Here is a 20103-nt window from a genome sequence, read left to right as displayed (position 1 = left end):
GCGCAAAAGGGGAAGCATTTGGAAACATAATCTTTCAAATTGGAAGAGCTGCACACAAGACCGACTTGCCTGAAAATATTTTTTAAGATTGGCTTATGGAACAAATGTTCTGTCACAAGCCAGCTAAGAAAGTAAGCCTAATCTCCAACACACAAAATGGTAGAATTTGATATGTGAAGTAGTTTCGCATCATGTTCTGTGAAGAACTTTCAATTAAGACTTTTTGACCAAAAATTTATCAACTTTTACTCTTGGCAACTTTCTTCCCTTTCAAAACTCTGCAAATCAGTTAAATATTAAATTGCTGTTTGCCCATAGAGGTAAACGATAAAAGAAAAACAAAAATTAACATTTTTCTGTAGCATACAAAAATGATATGCACACGCCTGAACTTTGATATTTTCATTGAAAAAATTTGTTCTCGTTTTTCTATAGGAGGAGTATGAGGAGTTCAAACAGAAGCAACAATTGTTTTTGTCTCATTTCCTGTAAGCAGATATAAAAACCACACACAGGCACCCACCACGTGTCTTGTTACTATGTACATAATGATTACAAAATTACAGCAACAACAACACCAGAAAATAATAAAATATTGCCTAAAGTGTTGTAGAAAATATTTTGTTTCATAGATGTTTACGACAATAGCAGATATATTGCCGCCAGGATAAATATTGGTAAACAAAATGAGAGAATGGGGGTGTGATGCGGGAAGAAATATTAGTAAACATAGATGTACATTTAGCTATTTTAGGTATGGGTTTTTATATTTTTATTCGGAAGAAAGTGAGGAATGGATGATCTATTTTAGAACCTACAAAAGGGGTGCATTTGTTACCGTAGAAATTCCAAGACTAGACGAAGTACCTATGTAGAACAGCTTAAGTTCATCGAAGAAGTAGTTCCAGAACCTAAAGTCCATTGGCGAAGTAAATAGGGTCAGATCCTTTCCATTGACACTAAAAATCAAGAATCTATTTCCATAACCTGCAAAGAGAATGATATGTTCTCATAGAATTTCGAAGGCTAGAAAGAGTGGCAATGTTGAACAGCCTAAGGTCATCGGAGAAGTATGAAAACAGTGGAAATAGACACCAACAATCAGTGATCTAGTAAAACGTTTGCTTCAAGAGCCTGCAAGATAGTGCATTTGTTTTCATATAAGTTCCAAGGCATAAAACAGAACTATTATGAACAGCCTAAGTTCATCATTGTATGAATGTGGTGACTACTCTTTCCCATTTCCACCTACTATATGTGATCTATGACAAAATCCAAAAAAAGAAAGAAGTTCTTCCCATTTTTACTAACGCTTGTAGGTTGCAATTTCCCAATATCAAATAGAAAAACAGAGCTGTATTCGAAGCTTATATCGCTTATATAACGTCTACATAAACCGCTTGCCATTATAACCTATTTTGACTGTATTCTTTTTTATATCAAATAAAACAGTACCTCCATATTGTACAGTACCTTTTTAGGTATGTCAGCATAGTCACTTGAAACGGGTTTGTGGCAAAACGTTATAGAAACGTTGTCTCTCAAGGCCAGTATCACAGATTTGAACCTTATTGGGTTCTATAACGATTTATTGTACAACAAAAAATCTGTTAAATTTGTTGCAATATTTTTACCACCTCCCACACAGATATGCAAAAGATGGAATTTATGAAAACACGTACTGTATTTGGCATATCTTTAAAGGATTTTACAGGTTAGGTGACGTATTTTATTAAAACAATATATGTAGATATAAACGCAGCCGACAAAATAAATACCCTTTTAAAATCAAAATATAATGTTATTATAAATAATCATTTGATTTAATTAGAAAATATATAACAATTTCCCTTCGATGTATCTCTGTGAAGAGCATTACTAGATCGACTTTTGTCCAAAAGACTTATCGATAACACAGCAACACTTGCCTTGATGAAATACAACGATTATTCATAACTCGATCTATAGATTCCTACTCTAATTCGCACAGAAAAATCAAGTGGAATTGGAATTTTTATTATTTTTTTATAATTTGAAATATATAGAAATAAATTGTGACAAGTGATCCAACCAGGTGCTAAAGGGAATTCGCCGATTTAATACACAACAAAGTGGGACGTGCCCCCCTGAAAAAACAATCAAAACAAATGCCCAGGATTGTGGATGGTTGTCGGTCGGCAAAGAGAGACACTACTACTGCTGCTACTAGGCCATAGAAAAATCCTGAACAAAATCATCTGTCGTTCGAGCAAATACAAATCACAGCAGCTGAAACCGCAAAATTGCAGGAAAGTTTTTGTGTGGATTTAAGTGATAAAAAAATTAAATAGAGTTCCTGTAATTGAAGGAATTTTCTATTTGTGGAGGTTATCTAATATTAGCGGAAGGACTGTTTGGGTAGAAGGCGTGTGTGAAAAACAAACTGAGGCCCAGTCAGACCTCCCACTAGCAAGCAAGTGATAATAAACGTGCTGCATTTGCGGTGGCGCAAATTCAATCGCAGCCCTCAAAATGGATGTTTATGATGTTAGTGATGATTTGGTAAAAAAGCTAAATGACTGGAAGCTGATTGGCATTATATCGGGCAAATTTAATGAGCTGAAAGAGAATCATTCAAAGGTAAGGTTTCTGAATAATAAAAAAGGGATGAGTAGAGGAGGGTAACACTTTTTTGGGGTTAGGAAATAAACATTACAGATCACAGTTTTTGTAAAAAAAAGTCAGGCATACTAGAAAATCAGGTACTTTGATATAGAAGAGATATTGCATTATTTATAAATTCGGAATATATTTTGAATTACCACAATAAATGTATTCAATTTTGGTAAAAAGTTTTAAATATATTTTGAGAACAGATCGCATATAGGAGTAATACCTGGCCATATTCATTTAAACCTAATAATAAACAAGTAGCAAGTTAGAATCCCGGTGACTCGTACCAGTGGCCGGCCCGCAAATTTTTGCAATTTAGCGAAGATTTTGATTTTTAGCGGATTGAGTAGCGATATATATATTTTTTCGAAGTAAGGAGGTTATTGAAATGTTAGGGTATGAAGTTTCGGGAGTTGGTCTTCATCTAATCAATGCTGTAATTTTTTTTCTTTAAAACAACCTAATTTCAATATAAACATTTTCCTTTCTTTTCCCCCGCCTAGGTCAACTTTGTACTACATGCCTTAAAAGATTTCAAATATATTGAAAAAATAAGGCTAAATGTTAAACTACGCGAAGAGAAATCGAATAAACGCAGCTCCGAATATCGTATGCTGGGTAATGAGCAATTCTCATTGAAAAATAAAAAATATTTCCAGGTAAGGTCAAAACTATTTCCATTTTCCAATCCCAAAAACTCAAATAATATTCCATTCCATTATTCTTTTAGGCCTTGGAGCTTTACAACAAAAGTATTTGTTATTCCGAACCAGGTTCTGAAAACATAGCCATTGGTTATGCCAATCGTTCCGCCGTACTATTCGAATGGAAACGTTATAAAGAATGTTTGCAAAATATTGAACTGGCACGCAAAGCTAATTATCCAGCCCGACTAATGCATAAACTGGATAAACGTGAAAAAGATTGCCTGAAACTATTGGAAACACAACCACCCGATGTTCAGCCATATGATTTCAAAATGGAATTCGAGCCACACCCACAAGTGCCCAATATTGCCAGCTGTTTGGAATTGAGAGAATCTGCCGATCAGGGACGTTATGTTTGTACGAATCGTAAGTTGGTCGTGGGAGATTTAATTGCCACTGAAGAACCGTTCTGTTCGACACTGCTGCCGCCCATGCGTTACATACGCTGTGCCACTTGCAAAGTGGAAAACTATCTCACTCTAATACCCTGTGAAAGCTGTTGCTCCGCCATGTTCTGTTCTGAAGAGTGTCGGGAAAAGGCCGTCAACACTTTTCACAAATACGAATGTCCTGTTATTGATTTGCTCCACACCATGTTCAATAAGATTCATGGCATTGCCCTGCGTGTATGTTTGTCCGCCTTGGAGCTGTTTCCCACCATTGAAGAACTGATGGCCTTCTGTGAGGACCCGGACAATCAAAATCGTTCTGCCTTCGATTTGGATTACAACAACTTCACCGCCAAGGAACACTACAGGGCCATTCATGGCCTTGTTACCAATCAACATTTACGTTCGGTATCGGATCTATTTCAACGTTCTGTTGTGTGTGCAGTGCTTAAACATTTTATGATCAATTTCACACCTCTTAAAGAATATTTGGGTGGTGAGGAGGGTGAGAACTTCTTTACCGAACTACTGTTTAGGCATTTGCAGACATCGCCCTCGAATATGCATGGCATTGATTTGGTGGAACAGTTGAATGAGACCAAGGACGATACAACACATTCGTCGGGTGCATTTGCTTTCCTGTCGTTGTTGAATCATTCTTGTGCTCCGAATATTGTACGTATTTATAAGGGCTGTAAGGCATATGTTTTTGTCTTTCGTCCCATACAAGCTGGTGAGGTGCTTTATGATAATTATGGGTATGTTGTGCGGTATCATAAAATTTAATTCATATTTTAATGTGTGTTTTTGTAATTTGCAGAGCCCACTTTGCAATTTTAGACAAAAAGAAACGTATCGAAACCCTCTCCATACAATACCGTTTCACCTGTAAATGTGAGGCCTGTGAAAAGGATTATCCCACATTTGTGCAACTGCCACGCAACATGTATGTGCCGTATGCCATCGATACGACCCACACGGAAAAGCTAATAACCTATGATTATAATTTCGCGTTGAAAAACTATCGCAAATACTGTGAATTTCTGACAAGATATGGTCACAACTATCCCTGCTATCAAGTTAACTCGGCCGAGGAATATCTTAAAATGGCTCTGCACATTTTAGTCGATGCTGTGCCATTAAAGGCAAAAATGAATCAAAGTGCCAATTTTGAGGTTGCATCCGAAGCCAGGTATCGAGCTATAAAAGAAGATTTGGAGAGGACACCAAATACCTTCAAAGTTAGTGACGAACTTTTAAAACATTACAATTGCTGAATCATCATCAACAACAACCACAATAACAAGAAGCATTTCTAATAGAACAGAAATATAACAGAAACAACAACAACTATAAAGAGAAAATACTGATGTAGGTTTGAAAATCTACACAAAAACAAAACAAATGGAAATACGTTAACGTATTGAAAAGAAGATGGAGAAAAGCAACATATATCAAAAACAATTTGCATCGATTATATAGAAGAAGAAGAAAAAACATACAAACAAAAACAAATTTGCATGTAGTCTTTTTTAAAAGAAACAAAAAACAACAGAAAACAAAACAAAAAACATTATTCATTGTGTTTCCTTAATTATTACTCTCTTCTAATCCTGCATTGTATTGCTTTAGAAGTTTGATCATACACACACACATACACAGTAATTGTTCGCTTTAACATTTATATACGACTTTTTATTATTATATATTATTATTTTTTTTTTTAAATGACATAAGTAAACCATTTATAAATCGTAACGATAACTATTTTTTTCTTCGTCTTGTTTAAATTAAAAAAAAGAATGAAAAAAACTTCCACGCAAAAACACTTTATTTTTTTTCTTCGAAAAAAAGAAAAATTTTGATTTAATAATTTCCTATTTTTTTACTCTTTCACCATCACCTCCCCCCTTAATGTGTAATACTAACAGCAAACAATTTTGTTAATTGTAAAATAACAAAAAAAAAGAAAAAATATATAACGAATTGAAAACAAAAGCAGAAAAAGAGCTGACACTTTTCTACGTTTTAAAAGGGAAATTTTCCAACGGAAACCAATTCAGCTGGGTGAGGAAAACCTCAACTATGGCATTCATTTCTCTGGACTACGCTTCATAGAAAAATAAGAAGTTTGTATTAAAATTCTTCCAATTACGTTGAGAGATATTTTTTTTTTTTTTTTTTTGAGGAAATTTAGTTTAAATTCAATTTATTCCAACTATCATTGACTTGCATTTGCCTTTGGGCAACGGAAGATGATGAAGATGCTGGTCTTGTTGTGTCCAAACTTTGGCGGTTATAGGTGGCATTCAAATTGACAAACCCCCCACCACCTGCAGGTCTTTCACCACTGTGTGTGCTGCTGCCAGCATTTGGCGAATTAACATCCAAATCTTCAAACAAAATATTACATTGTTGTAAATTCTTTTCAAATTGTTTTTGAAACTCCTTATAATGTAGTGGCTTAAAATCATCTGTATCTATGCCGCCCACAGCTCCTGCGCCAGCAACTCCAGCTGCTGTTGGAGCATAACTTAACATATCAGCCAATTGATTAACGCAGCTAGCTGAGGTGGACACTGGTGCCAATTCTTGTCTCCTTAGCTGGGCAATTTCCGTACTTTTGGCATAGATGTTATCACCAATCGTTTCTTTGAAATCATTAAAATATGACTGATCCACATCTATGAAAAATGTACCATCCATTGCCTGGAAACCCAAACGTATGAGTAGCGAAATTTTCGTATGATACGGCTCCAGCCATAGCTTATTTGTATAATAGATATTATTTTGTTCCTCATCCGAGCAAGAGTTCCAAAAATCCAATAACCTATTTTTGGCCACATCAACTAATTGGGAATGTTTCTCATTGGGATATAGGAGATTAACACCGGCCAAGTGACGAAATGTAATATCCATCAGCTGATATTGATATTTGGTGTGGAATAGCTGCCATTTATATATCATGGTCATGAGGTTCCATAGCTTTCCCATTGAGACATCATCCAGACGCATTAGCGAACAAGTGGCAATATCCTTTAGCATAAATTTACAATTGTCCTCTGTCAGACATTGGCCACCGACGGTTGTGGAGCCCACAATCAGGGAGTTTAGGAACTTGGGTTCCAACAACACAGAGGTTATGTCATGTAGAACTGTAAAAATAAATAACTTTTTGTTATTGGAAGGAAACTCGTCAATATGATTTTTTTCTTTCTCTTGCTCCCCACCTTGTATTGACTTTTCTTTGGCAATCTTTTGGGCCTGTAAACGTTGCTCAATTACGTAGAGCATTTCACAGCCCAAATTCACAATAATAAAGACATTAGCTCTGGGATTGTGAGCCGAAGACGATGTCATATTTATTGTGGATTTTATTATTATTATTTTTTAATTTATTTTAAAAACTAATGACCGCACAAACAACACGTCCACGTCCTGCCACAAATCAATGAAAACTATTCCTAACTCGCCTTTTTTCCAAAACAATAACAAAAAAAAAAAGAACTTCCTTAGGAAAAATATGTACTTTAAATAAGTAGGGGAGGGGTAAGTATCGCCATGGGAACTGCAACAGTGTGTTGTTTTTGTTGTACTAAAGAACTACAATATTATTAAATAAGTTCAATGGAAATTTAATAGGGCTAAGGGGAGGTCAATGGACAGACTTTTAAAAAGAAAATAATTCATTATGATCTAAGTATGTTATTAATTGAAATTTAAAAGAAAAATTTCCAATTGGGGATTGATATTATTATAAGAATAATGGATACTACTTTTGAGTGTGAATTACTTTTCTTTTTTTTTCAACATTCAAAAATCAATATTTTTATTTAAAGAACGAAATATTATTTTTTTAACAAATAACCTACAGAGTACCTGAAAAATATTTCTTAATTTTGAAATATGTACAATTCAATTCTGTAGGACTTTCATGTAAATATATAACCTCATACAATAACCCTATACACTTCGAACAAACCAAACAATATCAAATAGCAATTGAAAAGCCAAATAAAGTCAAATAGCTGTTCGCTATCTGATTACCAAAAAACAGGATATACAAATAATCTAATTAGCTAAAACTTTTTGTTACCAAAAAAGCAAAGGAAACCATGACCTTAGTTAATATGCATAATGAGGTCAAAATAGAAAAATAACCTCACTTTAATTACGCATGCTATTTTTTTTTGTGATAAATTGAAAACAGTTTTTATTTTTTCTTTCAATAATACTCTCCACGTTTTAACAAATTATGTTAGACGAAGAAAGCAAAGTAAACATCTGTTTAATTTATTAAAATTTCTCATCGATTGTCTACCCTGAAGGCTAAAGTGTCCCCTTTTTTCAATTAATTGTTTTTGCCATCAGTTGATAGATTTTTGTACATACCATTTTCAATATTAAAAACAATCAATCAATAGATATATTCCCACGCTTTACTAAGGATAGAGGTATTAATTGTAGTGACTAGAAAAAAAGTAGATTGATGGCATGGTATATTAACTTATAGTGAAATATAAACATACATACGACCACAAAGACTTGAAATCACAATTGTACCTTTACAATCTCCCAAAAATTAATTGCAAATTATGTAGAAAGTTAGGGGAAAAAATCAGACCAAAATTGTTTACGTAAGAGAATACAAAAAGGGTATTTATTTAGATTTCGAATTTAGTTGAAGATACATTTAAAATGCCGAGAGATAAATTCAAATAATCTGGGCAGAATTTTTTAATTACTATAAAATTCGATCGGGCCGAGATTTTTATACCCTACACCATGTGGTGAACTTATGTCTACGAAAATATGGACCGGCATAGTAAATTGTCTTACAGAACCTTATTATTCTTTTAATAACAAAATCCAGAGGAACTTATTTTGGGAGATTTACAATATATGGGCCGAAAAAAAGTACATGGAGGATATGATATACTACCCTCTAAAAATCTCGAATGCCAAATTACAGCTAATCATTCAAATATAGAGTCTATATTAAAACAAAAGTTGTCCAAGAATCCGGAACAGCAATTTACAGCACAAGTAGGTTGAACAATTAGACTACAAGCTACAAAATATTGAGAATGAGTCAGTACCGAAATATCTGAGGTATCTAAATTCGAGAATTCGATTAGTTTTCAAGCTAAAATTCTTTAAAAAGTAATGGATTTTGTTAACATATGAAAAACAAATTAATATATCAAGCTGATTTTTTTCAAATAAAATTTAAATACTGTAAAAATAGAAGTGGGCTATAAAACAGGTGAATTATAAATTCACTTTTCAGTTGAATTTTTGTCTTAAGTCTAGTATAGGGCCCCATTGAATTGACACCCATATAGCCTTAGTGAATTAAAAAAAAATCATGAGAAATTACAGGGGTCCCAATGGAACTTTGGAGGCCCATATGTCCGAAAATTTCGATTTCCGAAAGAAAAGTATACCGTTGTAATCAGAGCATCAAGGACTACATGTGCCAAAAATTTCAAAACTTGTTCCGCATTTATAAACAAATTGGATATGATTGCTTCCCAATACCTACGAATACTGTATGAACATGAAGAAGTTTTCTTCGAGTATGTGATGTTATAATAAAGATTATAAAATATGTATAAATATCCCAAAGGTTCAAATAATACGATTTTAATAATATTTTTGAAGACTTACCGCCGTTCTGTTATCATTGCTCTTATTTCACTTGTATTCTGCATTTCACTAAATGCACATTAAATTTTAACGTTGTAATTCATGTATATTGTTCTTAACTATCACTATTTTTAATCATTAATTACTTGCAGAATTCATATTTATTTTCCACATAATCCCTCTTTTCGATGATCTTTTTTAAGTTATTACACTATTCCGCGATCTTTGCGAAGTTCTACTGACACATGTTATTCTGCAACAGAGGATATTATGAATAAAGATGGTAATTTTTGTCATATTATTGTGAACTTACCACTTTTATGCACATAAATATTTGTCTGAACCTGCTCAAAAGTCAACTCTAACCTCACTTTTGTTTTGTAAGTTTCTTAAAATGGTTTGGTATTTGAAACAATTTGTATCAAAACACACATGCACAAACACGTATTGGAGGGTTGAAACCGTTATTCAAAATTACCAGGGATCAACTTGTGATATTTTTCACAGAAAGGGCGTCAAAGTCTGTGTGTGGAAACATTGCAACCAAACATGCTAGAACAGAAATAAAAATATAATAAAAATGTAATTTTGTATTATTTGACTAATAATGAAAAGGCTACAATGTTTAATAGTAAAGATATCTTCAAAATTAAGCGTTTATTTAAAAGAATATTACCTTTCAAAGATTTTGCAGCTTCATTCATTTTCCCACCAATTCTAACTGCCAGAGAAAGCTAAAATGCCAAATACATACTTATCGATTACCGATTACTTTCCACCCAAGGCAAAGTATCACAAATATCAGCTGTTTTTGTTTACTCTCATTGTTGTTGATTGTTGTAGCAAAAGAGCGATTCCACGTTGTGCTCAATCATGTCCAGCACCGCCACCAACGAAGAACGTGACATCAATGATCTTTTCGATGATATAGCTCTTGCTGAGAATCATTTAGTGGAAGCCAGTTATAAAGAAGGATTTTCGGTGGGCTGTCAACAAGGTAACGACGAAGGGTACCGATTGGGTTATGCCCAAGGCATACAACTTGGTGAAGAATTAGCAGAAATATTTGGTCGAGTGGTGGCTCTACAACAACAACCGAAGAAACACACAGAACGTGTAAAACGTTGTTTGGAACAAATACGCACAGCCATTGAAACATTTCCACGAGAAAACGATCCAGAGGCGGATATTATTGGGGCAGTGGAAAATATTAGAACTTTAAATAAGAAGTTGCTGGTTTTGACGGGACGTGGTAATAGTACAGCAAACGATAACGTAACAAAAGAGGAAAAGAAGGACTTCTCCTTTTAACAATGTCGATGCCACAAATATGTAAACGCCTCGATGCCATATTAAAGTTAATGGAACCCTATTGGCCATGGGTAAATTGCCATATGGTCAATTTTATAACCGACAAACATTGGGTTAATTTTGTACCCAAGGAAATACAACAGGAGTTACAAAATCCCGATGATATACAACAATGTATTGAATCAGTATTTTGGGCAGATCAGATATCTGATGATACAAAGTTCCCTGAAACTGTGGCATTTATACAAACGACCCAGGCCCATTGCCTTGAGAATTTTAAAGAAATTTTACTTACAAAAGATGATTTGACAAAATGTGTACTAAAACTTAGTACGGAACTGGCACAACATCCAATTAGCATTAAGGAATTTTTGAGTGAAAAGAAGAAGCATGAGGTAGGTCTATTTTTTAACACTACCTATGACTATATACTAAAATTATCCTTGATTATAGGTTGAAATGACAGCAAGTCTTGTAAACGATCTGATTCAGGGTACATCTACTAATGGCAGTAACACAGTAGTTGTGGATGCTGGAGATGGCAAAGGTTATCTTTCTTCACGCTTGGCCTTGGAATATGGTTACAATGTGCTGGGTATTGATAGCAATCCATCGAATACAGAAAATGCCTTGGAAAGGAATAAAAAACTAAAGGTAAGTCCAACAACCCCAATTTATTTATCAATGATTTTAAATTAAAATTTATTTAGAAAGCATGGAATGGTCTCAAGGAGAGAGCAGAACTAGAGTCGAAGGGCATAACACCACCAAGAAGAGGGAGACAAAAACAAAAGCCCACAGACAATGAAACCCAAATTAACTCCACTGGAGATAATGACAATTACAAAACCGTGGACAAATTTATAACCACCGATTTGGATATAAACAGTCTGTTAGATGATCATTTTCCCAATGTATCCACTCAGCACACATCAGTATGCTTAACAGGTCTACATACCTGTGGCAATCTTGCATCAGCCTGCCTGAAATTATTTCATCACCAGGAAAAATGCAAAATACTCTGTAATATTGGCTGTTGTTATCATTTGCTAAAGGAGCAATATTCTGGACAAGAATTCTTTGGCAACAAACACATCGTGGATATGAATCCAGAAACTGGTTTCCCTCTCAGTTCATATTTGCAAGAGAAGCGAACAGCTTTGGGTAGAAATGCCCGCATGTTGGCGGTGCAATCAACAGATCGTACTAAGGCCAGTAAGGAACTACCCAACATTTCCCTACTCTATAGAGCATTGTTTGAAATATTGGTTTGTGAGGCCATGCCCGAAATGAAGGATGCCATACAAGTGGGTAAATTAAGAAAATTCAACAATTTCCAAGAATATGTGGAGCTATGTAAAAAGAAACATCACTCTTTGGAAGTGATCTCTCAAGAAAGAATAGACACCATTGCAGCAGAAGGGGAACACCATAAATCCCATTTGGATATGTTTTATTTGCTGCGAATGTCATTTGCTCCTGTCCTCGAGACTATTATCTTATTAGATCGCCTACTTTTCTTATTAGAAAATGGCCATAAACAAAGTTATATATTGGCTGCCTTTGATGCTGTGGTCTCACCTCGCCGATTTGCAATAATTTCAATAAAAGAATAACAAAACTTTTTGGTTGCCAAAAATCCAAATCTTTTTTGTTTTATTTCATTTGTATATTAGTTACAAGAATTTAATTCTGCGAAAAAATGGATATCTTATAATTAGTGTTTAATATTCTTCTTTTCCTCTGCGTATTTATAATGCAATTCCATGCAATCAGTATTGGAGATGTTGATCCAGCCATTGGGTGTCATGTGATAGACTCGCACAATACCACCCGAGTAGGCATCACGGTAGGTGGCATGATAAATGGCACGACGACCCAATTCTTGAGCCTCTACGTCCTCCAAATCCCAATGATAGCCAGAATCCAAGACACCAAAAGCATAAATGGAACCACTGCCCACGGAGAATACATTACCGGGTGTGCGGGAACCTTCAGAATCAACATAGTATAGACCAGGGCCTCTCTTGTCGTAGCCAGCCAACATCATGCCCATACTCAAACCCATTCCCTTATATTCATGGGCAATATTGGCCATAATTTTACTGGCAGCTGCAACAGAGATACGTTCTTTATTCCTCAGCTCATGTAGACGGCATTCCTTGGCCAATACACGATCCCAGTACACACAATCGGCAGCACCACCAGCCAATGTACCCAACAGGAATTGGTTGATTTCGACAATTTTCTTCATGGTCTGCGAACCAATGAATTGACCACCAGTGGCACGAGAATCGACAGCCAAAATGACACCACCCTTGTATTTGAAACCCAATGTTGTGGTACCATGATCGAATTCAATTTTGATGCCCGACTTGTCACTGCATGCTTGGATTTTGTTGAGATTTTCAATGGGATTTTCGAATGGCGGTGCTTGCAAGACGTATGGATTCACAAGATTGGAAACATAACGTTGCGATTCCTGTTCCAAATCGGATGTTGTGAAATTGCGCAGTTTCATATATGGGGCATCGGAGATATTGCAAATTTCAGCCAAAGCCATGATTATATGGATTTATTTACTTATTTATATGAAAGAAAAGTTACTAGCCGGACCGGACAAATATTTCCTCAATGCAGAATGACAAACAAGATTTGCTAGTGATTGGCAAAATTTCGCATTAATCGAATTACTGTTTGTCAGTGTGTTATCGATAGGACGTTTATCGAATGCTTCAATACGAAATGAGGACGAAATGAAAAACGCTCCAAAAGCTCTAATGTTTCTGTTATTTTATGGGAATATTTAAGTGCTATATAGCTGTTATTATTGAAAGATATGAATAATATAATCTATTACTTAATAGGGAAAAAAGAAAATAATGAATTTATTAAAATATTTCGGCAAAATTTAAATAAAACAACACGGCAATTTGATTTTTGTTGATTAGTGCTGACATCAAATACAAGTACGATCTCAAATGTCAATACCATACAATCCACTGGATTTAAAATGGCATACATTAGAACTTTTTACTGGGTTAACCTACTTTATCAGGATTTATTTGACATATATGCAAATGAATTGACAATTGAAACCCACTGGGTTAACGAAATACGGTTAAATGTAAACGTACTATAATGTTCACAAATCCAGTGGATTTATTTGACGTATAAGGTGACGTATACGCTATGGAATTGACATTTGAAAACGAGTGGATTTAGTAGTCTAAACGTGATCTAATACTAGGTATGTCAACTTGCGGTGAATAACAATAAATTAACTATCTAGGAATGGCTTTTTCTGTCAAATATCTAAAACAAACGCAGCAAGTGGTGGTGTTTATTTGAAATTTTTTCAACACACAACTAAAACGTGTAAAAATGTTCGTTTTGTTATCGTAAACGAACTGGTGAATGATCCAAATGGTAAACTTTTCAACTTTAAATCTTAAATACAAATCTTTTTTTGGTTTCTTATGTCGGAATAAATAGAAACAAATCCACTTACATATTTTCTTTTTCAACCCTAGATGTAGTGATTCTGCATTTTATATATATATATATATATATATATTTTCCATTTCCATTACTATTATTTGCGCAAATAAATCCACATGTAAGTAAATACTTACAACTACTGATAGTAGTCTCTTAAGCCTTTTATAAATAAACAATGTTTTGTTTACAAATTGTAACTGATGTAGTAAATGCGAAGCACTGTCAAATGTAAATAGCAAACAATTAGAATGATAGACACTTCGGACAGATGGAAAATTGATATGTGATAACGCACCCAGGCAATATTAATAATGTTATATATTATTTTTCTACGCTAGGTAGGCAATCTGTTATTCATGTATTTGCCGCTAAAATAATTTCTATAATAACCGGCAAAATAATGCAAATCATATACATTCACACACAATTGTGAATGTAATTGAATAAAGGGGGAGGTCTTAAGTGATTTTTTTTTATTATTATTATTTTTTTTGAGTACGTAAAAAAATCCCATTTACAACAATGAAAATGAATTAGGGTATTCGATTTTGAATTTGTAATGGGGATTTATCAGGGGATTTTTAAAATAAATAATTACAGGTTGAAAGTTTGCAAAGTGGATGCATCAGCTGTTCTGTTTTATGCATCATCTGTTATATTGGTGCAATGAAAACAAAAAATAAAACAAATGACACTCGTATTGAATGGTCGGTACACCACTTAATTGATGTTAAAGGCGTATTTACAACGAATGTGTTTTATGATCAAGGCATTTTCGGTGTAAATATGCCCTTAACACAAGATTAGACTACAAAATCGCCATCATGTTCACAAATCCAGAGAATTATATTTGACGTATACGCTATGGAATTGACATTCGAGTGGATTTCGTAAATCTATAAGCACTATTACCTTAATAGCAATGATTGATCCTATGTTATAAATAATTGTATTCCAAACACTGTATAAGACAATAGATTTGATATGTGGTCATAACGTTCACATAGCCTAAAATAAAAAATACGGTCGTTTAGTGTTATATACTGCATATGAAGGGTCTTTACACGATGCTTAACAATAAGAAAATTATTGAGAGCACATTTTGTTGCCAAAAAAAAAAAAGAAAACATTTGGCATCCTGCCAAGTATGAAGACAATGAACTCCATTGGCCAACAATTATGAAATATATTTCTTTAGGTTGTATATTATATTCGTATAAACATTGTATTAATTGTTTGTTTATATTTTACATACACATCACAACATACGGATACAATGAGGTTTTTGTAAATTGGGCGCCAAAATGTAGATGAAGAAATTGCTTAAAACGAATATTCACTTTTGTTAGTGAAAATTCCTGATGATTACATATTCAACTGCTACTTGCTGCTGGAGAAAAAAAATCTCCAATTGACAACCCTATTTTATAGGTGTGTAAATGAGTTGTTTTGTTGAAATGCTTGCAAATTCTATAAAAGATCTACAAGATAATGTAATTTCATTTAGTTCTAAAGAATAACGTCTTCCGGAATGTTGTATTCGGTAAAATAGGAGACAGGATAAAAAGTAAAAAAAGAAAAACATTCCAAATAAAACCAAAATTCAAGTAATCTCAATAAAATATTCATGGATTATCCTTTCAAAGGATAGTGAAATAAAAAATATATTAAAACATTAAATATTCCTCGAATACAATCTAAACTAACTACGCAATAGATAATAATAAATTAATTCCTCAAAGATAACATGATTGCCTCAAGTATTCTATTGGTGATTACATTTTTGTTAAGTATTCTCTATTTGTGGTGTCGTCGAACATATCGCTATTGGCAGCGTCATGGTATACCGTTTATTAAACCCACCCTATTCATTGGAAATACCAAGGAGGCATTTACTTTAAAGACCAGTTTTGGTCTGCACTTATCGGATATATATAATGAACCAAAGGTGCGTGATGAGCCTGTCGCCGGTATTTACATATTCAATCAACCCGGTTTGATTATGCGTGATCCGGAAATAATAAAATCGGTGCTAATTAAGGATTTCAATTTATTCACCAATCGTTATGGAAGATGTGATCCCCACAATGATTGTTTGGGTAATAATAATATGTTCTTTGCTCGCAATAATTATTGGAAGGAATTGAGAACGAAAATATCGCCAGTGTTTACCAGTGGGAAAGTGAAACAAATGTATCCATTGATGTTGGAGGTAAGGAAGTTATTATTTTTTATATGAAAATTTTAAAAGATATTTAGTGAGAGATTTCTATTTTTTGAGGGAAGACATCTGAAACAATGTTATTGACAATTCAAATTACAGTTTTTACTAAAACATCTATGGTCTGTTCCCGTACTGCAAGGATCTAATCGATTTTACTATTTTCTTCGATATCATAAAGGAAAATTCGTTATCGTAGTAAAAAGTAGTAGATTCTTGCAGTACGGGAACAGACCACTAAATGTAAAAAAACCTACAACTACCCTTCTCGACTTTTAAAATTGTCTACAATTACAAACGAGATTTAAAAATAAATAGCCATGTTATAGAGGTACAAGAGGTAGACAATGATACTGTAAAACTGCGTTTAGATTTACGAAATCTATACTCGATCTCAAATGTCAATTCGATAGCGTATATGTCAAATATAATCCAATTGATTTGTGATCATGATTAAAGTGGCGTATACGCTATAGTATTGACATTTGAAATCGAGTGGATTTTTTAGTCTAAAGGCACTCTTATATAAGATGGATTATGAGAGGTCGATGAAGAAGAATACAACTCTGCTCTGTGACCTGATATGTCAGCATAAATAAAAAAAACACAACTAATTGTTCCATTTATTTGACATAAAAAAGGGAAAATGAATGGATTATATTAGATTTAATAATACTGAGAAGAAATCACTCAAACTTTCGAAATGGTAACAGAATTAAAACTCTGATTTTATTGTAAAATGTTTTTACTTAAGAACTACTTAAACTAGTCTTACTTAGCCCAATATCAAAAAGATAATATTTGTATTATTAAACTTTTTTCTTTTTTCATTTTAAATGTGAAGAGTTTTCCCATTATGTTCCTCATAAAATCTCAACAACTATTTTATCAGCATTGTAGGGGATTTTAGACACTTATCTTAAAACACTCCATATTTTAAGCAATACAAAAATTCTGTTCAAATTATTTTTTTATAAATACAAATAGAATAAACATATCAATAAGAAAATTATCACCGAACACAATTTTGTAATTTGTCTAGTTCTACTTCCTAGTACTTTAATTTCAAATCAATTTAATATTTATTATTTCCATTTCAGGTTGCCTCTCAACTGGAAAACTTTTTATCTCTCAAGGGCGAGAATTTCACGACAGAAGTTAAGGAAATTTGTGCCACATTTACCACAGATCTAATCTCTACAATTGCCTTTGGCATCAACGCCAACAGTATTAAAAATCCCGATGGCGAATTCCGTTCCCAATGCCGCAAATTCTTTCTCTTTACTCTACCCCGAGCTATTGATTTTTCGGTGGCATTTTTCCTACCCAAATTCGTCTCACTGTTGCGTGTGAAAATATTTACCAAAGATTTTTCGAAATTTTTACGTTCCACCATTACCCATGTTATGACAGAGCGTGAACGTACCGGTATTCCTCGCAATGATTTAATTGATATCCTGGTAGCCTTGAAGAAAGAAGCAGCGAAAAATAATCACAGTTTTATGCAGAATAGTGATTATTTAGTGGCTCAGGCAGCTGTCTTTTTGACAGCTGGTTTTGAAACGTCATCATCGACAATGGCATTTGCTCTCTTTGAGCTGTCAAAGAAGCCCGAATTGCAGGAACGTTTGCGTAAGGAAATATGTGATGCTATGCTAAGTGAAAAGAATGGCACGTTGACGTATGAGCGAATTCAGGGATTGGAATATTTAAATATGGTGGTTGAGGAAACTTTGCGGCTATATCCTGTGTTACCATTTTTAGATCGTGAACATCAAAAGCCGGCGGGTGTATCAAAAGGTTTTAGTTTAAAACCTCACTATGATTATACCTTGCCGGATGGTATGCCTATTTATATACCAATTTATGCTATTCAAAGGGATCCGAAGGTAAGTGGAATATGAAATTCATATTTTTGTCAATATCGTATTATATTAAAGGGCATTTACACCCTCTATGAGGATTTATTTGACATATATGTAACGGAATTGACAATTTAGATCTACTGGATTCGATAAATCTGGTGCAATGTAAACGTACTATTAGTTCTTAAGGGGAGACATATGGTATGTTTCCGTACTGCAAGAATGTAATAATTTTTACTATTTTCTTCGATATTATAAAAGGGAAAATGTTATGTTAGTATAAATTTGTGCATTCATGCAGGATTCTCGCCATTAAATGCATTAGAATTTTTTACCTGGTTAACCTACTTTATGAGGATTTATTTGACATATATACAAAGGAATTGACAATTGAAACCCACTGGGTTAACGAAATCCGGTTAAATGTAAACATACTATAAGGAATAACGAAAGTTAAAGATACGTACGAGGAGGAAAGGCAAAGCAAGTAAAGTAGTGCATTGCTTAATGTAATATAATAAAATTGAATGGCGCCCAAACTTAAACTTGACTCTGAGACTAGATTTACGAAATCCACTCGATATCAAACGTCAACTCCATAGGGTCTACGTCACGTTAATAATGTTCAGAAATCCAGTGGATTATATTTGACGTATACGCTATGGAATTGACATTTGAGATCGAGTGGATTTCGTAAATCTAGTATCAGAGTCAAGTTTGATTTTGGGCGCCATTCTATTTTATTCTTTTACATTAAGCAATGCCAACTAAACAAGCCTTGCGTGAAATCCTCGTACGTATATCCAACTTTTAATCTATCATCTAAGTTCTTGACATTACCAAGATGACGTATTTGATTAAATCCGGGAAATCAGTAATAGTGGTTATCCAACTATATTTTTTTCGAAATTGCATTTCCACAATTTATTACTGCCTAGGATTTCTTCTGCACATTTTTTATTTTGCCAATAATATTAAAAAGTGCAATGGCATATGATCGATAAAATGATAAATTCCAATGTGCTGTCATATATGTATATGTCATTCACCAGATTACAACACAGTCCGAAAAGAAATAATCAATCAATGCATTTTCCATATAATTATAACAAAAAACGTGTTGGGTAACACAAAAAACAATTCAAAACCAATTATAGGTCATATTGATGACATATTTTTATAAAAAATAAAATACTAATTATCTTTTGTTTTATTGTTTTCAGTATTGGCCCAATCCCAATGAATTTGATCCGGAACGTTTTACAAGTGAAAACAAACAGTTGCAAACCTCCATGACCTATTTACCATTCGGTACTGGACCACACAATTGTATTGGCAGTCGTATTGGTTTATTACAAACCAAAATCGGATTGGTACATTTCCTGAAAAATCATCGTGTCGAAGTGTGTGATAAAACTCCAACATGTGAACAATTTGATGCCAAAGCCTTGGTATTACAATTTGAACAAGGTATAACGCTGAATGTGGTGCGTGATCAACTTTATGACAAGGCCCGTCAACAAAATTAACTTAAATTTTCTAAATTGTGATATAAATAACTTAACATTTCTACATTATATATTTATTATATATTACACTATTAAGTTAATGGGTTCGAAATAAAACAAAATAACTAATGATGATGATGTAAATAGATCGATGTAATTATGAAATAACAAATAAATAAATAAATAATTGCATGAGTAGAATTATTTTTGTTTTTTTTTTTAATTCATTTCATTTGATTGATAGGGATAGGCTAATCAAATTTAGATTGACTGATTATGTCAGGTATTGCCCATGTGTAT

The 20103-nt window shown here is 33.6% G+C and overlaps 6 protein-coding genes across 6 annotated transcripts; 4 read left to right on the top strand and 2 right to left on the bottom strand.

Annotated features, from left to right (window-relative positions):
• The first annotated feature begins 2511 nt into the window (after positions 1–2511).
• Positions 2512–5025, top strand: LOC133335713 (SET and MYND domain-containing protein 4). Its single transcript, XM_061544014.1, has 4 exons — positions 2512–2619; positions 3156–3311; positions 3383–4506; positions 4569–5025. The coding sequence occupies exons 1-4, from the start codon at positions 2512–2514 to the stop codon at positions 5023–5025; spliced, it is 1845 nt and encodes a 614-aa protein (XP_061399998.1).
• A 916-nt stretch (positions 5026–5941) lies between these two features.
• LOC133335712 (protein OSCP1) lies at positions 5942–7108 on the bottom strand. The gene is made up of 3 exons (XM_061544013.1): positions 6979–7108; positions 6235–6903; positions 5942–6141 (listed from the first exon to the last, which is right to left on the bottom strand). The coding sequence occupies exons 1-3, from the start codon at positions 7106–7108 to the stop codon at positions 5942–5944; spliced, it is 999 nt and encodes a 332-aa protein (XP_061399997.1).
• Positions 7109–10270: 3162 nt separating this feature from the next.
• Positions 10271–10708, top strand: LOC133335711 (uncharacterized). The gene has a single exon (XM_061544012.1). The coding sequence runs from the start codon at positions 10271–10273 to the stop codon at positions 10706–10708; it is 438 nt and encodes a 145-aa protein (XP_061399996.1).
• LOC133335732 (probable methyltransferase-like protein 25) lies at positions 10685–12345 on the top strand. Its single transcript, XM_061544033.1, has 3 exons — positions 10685–11103; positions 11162–11362; positions 11419–12345. Exons 1-3 carry the CDS (start codon positions 10711–10713, stop codon positions 12322–12324), a joined length of 1500 nt encoding a protein of 499 aa, XP_061400017.1. The 5' UTR covers positions 10685–10710; the 3' UTR covers positions 12325–12345.
• A 33-nt stretch (positions 12346–12378) lies between these two features.
• On the bottom strand, positions 12379–13284 carry LOC133335724 (proteasome subunit beta type-5). Its single transcript, XM_061544024.1, has one exon. The coding sequence runs from the start codon at positions 13269–13271 to the stop codon at positions 12426–12428; it is 846 nt and encodes a 281-aa protein (XP_061400008.1). The 5' UTR covers positions 13272–13284; the 3' UTR covers positions 12379–12425.
• Positions 13285–15956: 2672 nt separating this feature from the next.
• LOC133335738 (cytochrome P450 6g1) lies at positions 15957–19851 on the top strand. Its single transcript, XM_061544039.1, has 3 exons — positions 15957–16421; positions 17531–18319; positions 19519–19851. Exons 1-3 carry the CDS (start codon positions 15957–15959, stop codon positions 19822–19824), a joined length of 1560 nt encoding a protein of 519 aa, XP_061400023.1. The 3' UTR covers positions 19825–19851.
• The last annotated feature ends 252 nt before the right edge of the window (positions 19852–20103 follow it).

This window comes from Musca vetustissima, unplaced genomic scaffold, assembly GCF_032173495.1.
Source record: "Musca vetustissima isolate MV318-11 ecotype Yass unplaced genomic scaffold, APGP_CSIRO_Mvet_v1 utg7804, whole genome shotgun sequence".
Classification (NCBI taxonomy): Eukaryota; Metazoa; Arthropoda; class Insecta; order Diptera; family Muscidae; genus Musca; species Musca vetustissima.
This window is presented reverse-complemented; position numbering and strand designations above follow the sequence as displayed.